This window comes from Aegilops tauschii, chromosome 1 (assembly GCF_002575655.3).
Source record: "Aegilops tauschii subsp. strangulata cultivar AL8/78 chromosome 1, Aet v6.0, whole genome shotgun sequence".
NCBI classification, from domain to species: Eukaryota; Viridiplantae; Streptophyta; class Magnoliopsida; order Poales; family Poaceae; genus Aegilops; species Aegilops tauschii.
Window position 1 is genome coordinate 477,860,536 of NC_053035.3, and position 8,427 is coordinate 477,868,962.

Here is an 8,427-nt window from a genome sequence, read left to right on the forward strand (position 1 = left end):
GGAGCAAACGACGCGAGCTCCCTCCCTCCCACCATCGCGTAGCTTCCTCCCCTCTCCCTCCTCCTCCTCCTCTCCACGCGCCCGAACTAACCAACTAGAGCGAGCTCCCCTCCCCGCCCCGCCCCGCCCCGCCCTTCCCGCCGCCGGCGACCGGAGGCTCCCCCGCGCGCGCGCGCGCCCGCCCCGCCGTCGCCTCCCCGGCCCCCGGCTCCACCCCGTGGCCCGTCGCCGGCGAGCCGCCGGCTGCGAGGAAGGAGGCAGGCGCGGCGCTCTGCGCACCACTGGTTCGGGGCTCCTGATCCGCTTTCTGTTTTGATTTTTTCCCCGGTGACGGGTTCATGATTTTTACAGTTACAGTTGGAGGCGGGCTGTAGGATTTGGATCTGCGCGGACGGGAGTTTTAGGGAGGGAGGGAGGGCGCAGATTCAGGAATTCGCATGATTGATTGGCTGACGGTTAGGGGAAGAGAAGTAGGACGATTGCCGGAATGGTATCGAGGCCGCCCCTGTAGCTAGATCCCGTCGCCTGGGGAGAGGAGGGGTGGTCGGATCGCTCCGCTGCCTTGACCCCGGAGAACCGCCTCCGCTTGGGGCTGCGAGAGGAAGGCAGTTGGGCTGCTTGATTCGAGTCAAATAAGCAGGGGGCTGATTCTGAATTCCTAATAGCTACAGTACTGTAGACCGACATGAATTTGGGTTATGGTTCAGATGTTTTTCGACCAACCTATTAGAACATTCCATATCCCCCCTGTACGATTTATGTGCCCTCGAGCAGCCCAAAATGGTCTGTCCAAAACGTAGTGGTTTAGCTACGACGCACTGATATGGTGACATGGATACAAGGACGTGGGATATGGCGAGTACTTAATGAAGTGCCCTGTAATAAAAACAGAATAATTGGATGCGTGAGAGATCAAAATACTGCCCCATTTGTTGCTTCCATTCCTCCTTTTTCGGCTTCTTTGATGATTGAATGATCATCGATTTCCTCAATCATCATGGTACCTTTAAGTTGTAGAAAGAGCCCATAGAGGATGTTTCTGATTGGCAATACCAGCCCCATTCTCTTCAATATCAACACTGATACTGTTGTTTATACTCCCACCAACTGAAGATTGGCTGCCTGCAGATGCCATGTCGGTATGTCACTCCCTAGCCAGCACAGCAGCAACATCACTAGGTCAGCAGTAGCAAGCAGGAGCATTATACAGCAAAGCATAGTGGTGACTCTGTACGGCAGCAAGCCGAATCCAGGCGGCAACGGCGGGGGCGCGCTCGTGCAGTCGCCCAGTTGCTCTTGATCCAATCAGCCTGCCCCGGTCAATTGAGCGAATAGAGCAAGTGAGAGAGAGAGAGAGAGAGCTTGCTGTTAGGTTTAGGAGTGGGCATCTACTGGGCTTACCATGTCCCCGACGTGTCAGCAGCGTGCCGATGGCCATATCGTCTTCCCATGTCACTCTGGAGATACGCGTATCTGGCGTATCGGCTGCGTATTGTAACGGGCACGCCAGACCTGGCCGTATTGGTGCTTCATAGTCGTTTAGCATCTATTCTTATGACGGATTGTTATATTTTTGTGCTTCTACATACACTTACTTCTTTATTGTCATGGACAGACATGATGGCATACTTACTATAATATTGTTACGTTGCAGAGATGACTGCTTAAATGGGATAATTATAACACAAGGCAGTCTGGTGGTATATACCGAAGAATCAGGTTTTAACCATACGATCACCAGAAACTAGAAATGGAGGATGGCCTTGAGCTTAGTTTAGGCCTCTCTTTGGGTGGTGGGTCTTCTGGGAAGTCTAAGGCAAGAGATGCTTCTCTAGAGCCTAAAGCAGAACCTCAAGTGGAAGAGAGCAGTAGCAAAGGTGTCTCGCAACCTCCCGATGCTCCTTTTGCGCATTACTATCAAGCAACTGCTGAGAACCAGGAACACAGTAGCAAGCAGAGGCATAGCCCTGCTACCCCGCCGTTTGGAAACTTCTGGGGACAACACGGTGGCTCCTCTGCTCCAGTGGCAGATGGATCAAGTGAACTAATAGCCCACCAATCTCAGCTTCCCCAGTATCAGGAGGGGCGGACTCCAAATAATATTGGAAATAATTCGGAGGAAAACATGCCAGTCTCAAGTAAAAGAAAGCTGCTTTCTGAAGAGACAAGTTTTCAGAAGAAGCATCATTCTGCTGCTGACCAGCCTGATGCATTCAGTAAGAGCTCTGAGGGAGGTGTGAAAAATGCACCGATTTCAATTAGCACGGATGATGGTTCAACCGGTGAAAATGAGGAGGTTGCAGACTCGGAAGCAGAAGGCTCTAACTCTTGGTTGGTTGCACAGCGTGAAGACAGTGCCAAGGGCTCTGTGGTAAACAGAGGATCCGATATAAAGAGATCCAGTGATGATGCTACAGGTGGATTTCAAGGAAAGAGGCAACCGAGCTTTTCAGGAAGTGAATCTAGCTCTGGAAAGTTGCCGCATGGAAATCCCTTACAAGCATCGAATGTAGTGACTGCGCAATATCAAGGCCAGACTCAGGTTTCAGCACCCCTGGGCATAACTAATGCACCCAATTTTCCTCCAATGTATACAGTGCAATTGAGGCCACCCGTAAACAATGGACCTGCTGTCCAGGCGATGGGTGGTGCCTCCCAGGTTTCTTTTGGTTACCCAACAGGTCAGCTACCAATACTTGAAACAAGCTCTTCATGGGCATTTGGTACTCCGCCTCAGGCTATTTCTTCCTTTGCCGAACGAGCAGGAGCCAAACAAGCTGATGATGGAAAGAAACCTCAAGGTTAGTTCACCTCGTAATACTCTAATTATGTGCAAATAAATATAGGAAAAGGTCATGTTGCTACGGTACTCTAATATATGCTGTAAAATAACTCCTATATGTGTCTACCTCTCTAAATGACATCTGGATTTGTTAGGTTAGATAAGAACACTGAGTTGAAATACTTGGTCTGGATATTTCAGTGAAGAGTTTTAGTCTACTGTCCAGTCCCAAATGTCCTTGTTTATTAGTTTCTCCTTCAGTTTGGTATGACAGAAGCAATCTGGAGGTGTGTAGTTAGCTCGTCTAATTCAGAACCACTTTAATTACTACTCCCTCCGATCCAAAATAAATGTCGCAGTTTTGAACAACCTTAGTTCAACGCAGCGACACTTATTATGGATCGGAGGGAGTATCTGTGAGCAGCACTGTCACTTCTTGATATGCAAGTGCTTTCCTGTAATCTAGTAAGGTAAAATGAACATAGTTGAAAAGTAATTCCTCATTAAGCTTCTTGTGTGCACAGCTATACCTTCTGTTTGTTTAAAATTTGGAAAGTTAATCGTTTCCCTTTCTCTTCTTTATGAACTGCAGAGGCTGGCGCGTCCTCCTCTGCTCTTTTGGAGGATGGTAAGGTTGTCGAGAAGGTATTGCCTCTCATGGGCTCGGGCTCTGGCATAAGGCCGGGCATCGCCCCAAATGTCAAATTCGGAGGGTCCGGATCATACCCCGATCTTCCCTGGGTATCCACAACCGGGACTGGACCAAGTGGCAGGACCATATCAGGCGTAACATACAACTTCGGCAGAAACGAAGTGAAGATTGTGTGTGCTTGCCATGGCACACACATGACGCCCGAGGAGTTCACGCGACACGCTAGCGTGGACGCCACGGGCCAGGAGAACAATGCTACCATGTCGGCGTTTCCTGTCGGGAATCAAGCAGCATCAGCCCAAAACTAATTTGGTGGCCTGCGTGCCGGTTTCATAGTGTGCTTGATGTTCCCTTTGTGTCCATATCATCAGTTCAGTATATTGTTGCTCTGTTGATTCAAACCCTATTGATATACATTATGTAGACATGTGTCATGTTGTAACTTTGGCTCCATTGTTGTGAACGAAACTGATGTATTTATTATAGCTCCCTTTGCGTCTTCAAGGCAGAATAATAGTCCCTCTGTTCTTATTTACTTTGTATATTAGGTTTGTCTAAAGTCAAACTTTATATACTTTCAACAAGTTTGTAGAAAAATATAGTAACATATACACTACCAAATCAATACCATTGGATTCATCATTGCATATATTTTCACATCATATACCATTGTTACTGTAAATGTTCATATTGTTTTCTACAAACTTTATTAAGTTTGACTAAATGTCTAAATATGCGGAGTAAATAAAAAACGAAGGGAGTATCAGACTACAGCCAGTGAAATGGTGTGATAGAGCTGCGTTGCCATTTGGTGATGATGCAGGCAGAATGATAGCAGCATACATATGCTTTCTTCTACAGAGTTTTGCAGTCAAACAAATTTTTCATCATCCATCATAAACGTCTGCTATTTAAGTTAAATTTGCACCATATTAAAACATTTTCGGAAGTACAACATGGATACCAAGTTCAACATCAAAGTTTCACATAATCAAGATGTCATCTCCTGTGCGCTACAGCATTTACGTTAGGAGGGAATATGATGGTCCATCAATCTTTGACAGGTTAAGTGTCAATTTTCTCTCAATGCTAGCTCTGCTAGGCAGATAAGCCATCAATCAGCGTTACACAACAGACCCGCCTTCAAGTGCTACAGGCTCTCGTTTAATGGCCTCCGCCGGCTAGGTTTAACTAGCCTCGCTGACACTCCAGCTGCTTCGTGTTCTCCAATAGCACCTGTTTCAGCATCACAGCACAACCAATCAGCATTCAGGTTCCATACAAATGGGAGATCATTGGTGTACACAACAATAAGGTTTCAGTGTGTTCAATGGTAGGACAACAAGTTTGGAGATGATGTAATTGAGCTAGGGCGGACGAGCATAAGGAACGGTTCTTAACCTCTCGGATGTAGGTTGCGATCGCTTTGCACCCTTCAGTTGCAAGGTCCATCACAGTCTCAAATGTATCCATTGGTAGTTTCGCGTCCATCTGAAAATCACCTTTTGAGCATTAGTGTTGCTGTGGATGAATGATGTCGTGCAGCAAACTACGTAATAAGCACATAAGAAATGTGTCGCATCAGAAAGTTTTGTGCTGCAGATGAGACGTGGACTAGGGAGGCCCTGAAATTTGGAGCAATCAAAGTTTATGATCGTTCTGTAACCTGCAGAAGAGTCACTTTGTCCATCTTTGCAAGAATGCCAACGGTGACATCCGCGCCTCCAGCGCTGTCTTCTATATAGTTCAGATCTGAAATAACATATTAGAATGGTTGAGGCCTCTTTGTCTGAGATGATTCTTAGCTTTGTCATGGATGTGAGAACAGAAAATAGGCCCCCTACCAAGCAAAGGAGTAGAACACAGGTACCCAGCACTGCAAGATGTGACTATGTCTCGCATTGGAATCCCAGCATCTGCAAGTGCTAGTGTTGCAGCATTGATGCATGCGGACCTGGTTCCTGTCATGCACGCAGTCATGATCAAGATAGAAATTGAAGTCATATTAAGTACCACTCATGCTACAATCGTTTCAAAATAGGCAAAAATAATAGTATGTCACAGCAGGACTCGGTAATGGAAGCAAGAAAATGCATGTGTACTAAGTAAAATATTTAAACGGCCTCTGGACAAAAATAAAGTCTTGTGTTGTGTGCCTTTGGTTTGGCAAAAGAAATAAAGTTGGTTCTATTTATGCATGCTGATTAGAGAAATCTGAAATATTCAAATATAGTGCACTTACCACCATCAGCTTGAAGAACTTGGACAAATATGTCAATCTACAAAGCAAACACAGTAAGAATTCAAAGTGGGTCCTGTTTATAGTTCACGATAGAGGTTTCTTGCAGTGCAACTGATTAGATGACTCACCTGTGAGTGTGGCATTAAATGTGTTAATATGCTTGCCTCCATTGTTTGTCGAATAACAAGAGAAATTTCTGTTGATCGCCTGTCACAAAGTTATAGATTCACCTTATTACTACATTGTTGTGCAGGAAGTAAAACAGCAAGTAGCCTATAACTGATGCATCATGTTATTCCCTTTTCATGCTGTGTGTTCAGTTGTTCACCACAAAACACTGACATAAATCAACTAAGCTACACATTAGCACTGTCTGTTTTATTTCACATGAGGAAATTCCTGAACTTCTACTTTAATTGCATTGCAATATTTGATCATGTTACAGGCCTAAAAAGCTCTTGAGATGACACCACCCTTAGCTCTGAGTACCTTTCCCCTTTAAGAACAAATCAGACATAGCTAAAAAATAACACTGTCCCCAATCTAGATAACAATAATGACATCAAATATTTGAAAAAAAAAACATAACATGGAGAATAAGCCTGGAATAACGGCATGAAAATATGTCATGACAAAAGTGTGTACTGATAATAAATGAATCCACCATAGTCAGCGTTTCTTCTTCCTTAAGCTGGAACATACCTGTCACCTTTTGGCTTTCTCCTTCGATCCCCAGTGCTAAATTCTGCCATTCTATACTCACAACGCACCTGCAGACACATTTCTCATGAGCGCATTCTAACAAGAGAACCTTTAATCTTGATGCGCTTGGACTAATAAACTCACCAAAGCCTCTTTACGATTTTGTTGCTGACTCCTGTTTTGGATCTGAATGAGTAAAACAAGCAAAAATAACATTAGTCTTAAGCTGGGATTTGTTAGCCATTCATATTGAGGAATACTAACTGGTATGAAAAGGCAATATCATAGCTACACAAGGAAGAGCCACCCTAGGTCCTGTGAGAAAACACTCCATGTTCTACTGGTACTCAAACAGATGACTCAAGCAACCGCTCTGGTGAGCCGAGTCTCAACCCTTGATGCTGCCTCGTCGCCGATGGCTCCAATGGCAGGGGCTTGACTGATCTGGTGCTTTACTGGAAATGTGGTGTGGATTGTCCTTCGCATGTAATAGTCAGATCAGGGCTGTGCGTTGGACAGAAACTTGGAGATGGTTGAACCTTTTTAGTTCGTTTCAGTAGTTTGCTTTTACTGCTTTCTGAACTTGGCGTGGATGCCTTGTACTGAACCTGCTATGCGGGCTTCTTTTCAATGAAATGGAACCGGGGAGCTCCTCACTGTTTGTTGATCTAAAAATGTTCTACTGGCACCATTGACCCTACCGGTTTCCTAGAACATGTTATTTTTTATTTATTTTTGAATGGTAGAACATGTTATTTGCAGTACCAAAACACCAGAAGGATGCCATTCTGCAGTAGCATCCGCAACATGACAAGACTGCTGTGCCGTTTCAGTGCTCCATGCCATCTAATTCCGAAAATTAACTAGAAAGCTCACAATAGATCCGTCCATAGACAAAGATGCCCAAACCAACATATATCCAAAAACTAACTAGAAACTTCACAAGAACCGTTCATAGACATTCCATCAAACATTTCGAGTGCTCTTTGAAAAATATCATCCTTAATCCAGAACCTAACAACAAACAAACCTGACGTCAATCCCCGCAAGCATTCCGCCATACATGGCATGTGCATTTCGAAAACCCCTCCCCTATTCAGCTCAGCACCGATAATTAACTACACATCTCACGCCAACCCCTAACGGACAATGCATCGAACAGTTGGCGTGCACGAACTATATGCGAGAAACATTGGACTACCTCTCGAGGTCCGTAGACCGCGGCGATGACCCTGGTGTTGCCCATCTCGAAGAGCGCCGAGCCGTCGGCCCTGGAGACGACGCCGACCTCGCCCTTGAGCTGCCGCATCTGCGAGACACCGGCCGCGAAGAAGCAGAGTCAGCCGAGCGTGAAGCGGAGGAAGGCGAGACAGGGAGGTCAGGAGAGGGGCGTGACCTCGTTGGGGCGGCGGCCGTCGACGCGGAAGCCGGTGAGAGGGTTGACGTACTCCATCGCGGTTCTGTTTTGCCCTCTCCACTCCCGCTTCGAGCTCCGCGCAGGCTGCGGCGGCGGCGGCGGCGAGGGCGAGGGAGAGGGCTTTGGTGCGGGTTAAGGTGAGTGGGAACCGGCTCCTTACGACGACCCCAGCGCCGCACTGGGCCAGAAAAATATCCAGGCCCGTTCACAGAAGTTCCTCGCCCGGCCCATCTACCCAGCCATTCTTGCGCCAAAATTCGCCTCTGTATCGTCTTCTGGCGCCAAAACACAGAAGAGAGCGTCGTGAGCGCGCGCAGGCGGCAGCTCCGTCCGAACGCTCTCCGTGCTTCTCCCTTTGGGACCCGTCACAGGGACTTCACATTCCCTTGACCAGCCTCTTCTCTGACAACGGTGGCGACGAGCCGGCGCTGCGCTCCTACTTCTCATTGCTCATCCGATGGAAAACCGGAGCAGTACAAATTTGAACAAGACTGGTGAGGAGGACAATGAAGGAGCCAATGCCATCAAACATTTGTCTGCTCATTGCACTAAAGAATATAAACTCTTATCAAGGATTTCAGTGCTTGTGTGTTCGGGTATGAGGACAAGGAAACATTTGTGGAGGCTTTCTG

The 8,427-nt window shown here is 46.6% G+C and overlaps 2 protein-coding genes across 3 annotated transcripts; one reads left to right on the top strand and one right to left on the bottom strand.

The window, feature by feature from the left end:
* LOC109743302 (protein NINJA homolog 1) lies at window positions 1–3,965 on the top strand. 2 transcript variants are annotated; one of them, XM_020302384.4, is made up of 3 exons: window positions 1–284; window positions 1,655–2,801; window positions 3,375–3,965. In XM_020302384.4, the coding sequence occupies exons 2-3, from the start codon at window positions 1,751–1,753 to the stop codon at window positions 3,740–3,742; spliced, it is 1,419 nt and encodes a 472-aa protein (XP_020157973.1). In that variant the 5' UTR covers window positions 1–284; window positions 1,655–1,750; the 3' UTR covers window positions 3,743–3,965. The 2 variants fall into 2 exon arrangements, with proteins under 2 accessions (XP_020157973.1, XP_073357822.1); XM_073501721.1 differs by lacking the exon at window positions 1–284 and having other exon boundaries at window positions 701–2,801.
* Window positions 3,966–4,344: 379 nt separating this feature from the next.
* On the bottom strand, window positions 4,345–7,980 carry LOC109743354 (exosome complex component RRP41 homolog). The gene is made up of 10 exons (XM_020302448.4): window positions 7,775–7,980; window positions 7,580–7,687; window positions 6,523–6,564; window positions 6,379–6,446; window positions 5,805–5,883; window positions 5,677–5,713; window positions 5,279–5,395; window positions 5,101–5,186; window positions 4,836–4,925; window positions 4,345–4,670 (listed from the first exon to the last, which is right to left on the bottom strand). Exons 1-10 carry the CDS (start codon window positions 7,829–7,831, stop codon window positions 4,626–4,628), a joined length of 729 nt encoding a protein of 242 aa, XP_020158037.1. The 5' UTR covers window positions 7,832–7,980; the 3' UTR covers window positions 4,345–4,625.
* Window positions 7,981–8,427: the final 447 nt, after the last annotated feature.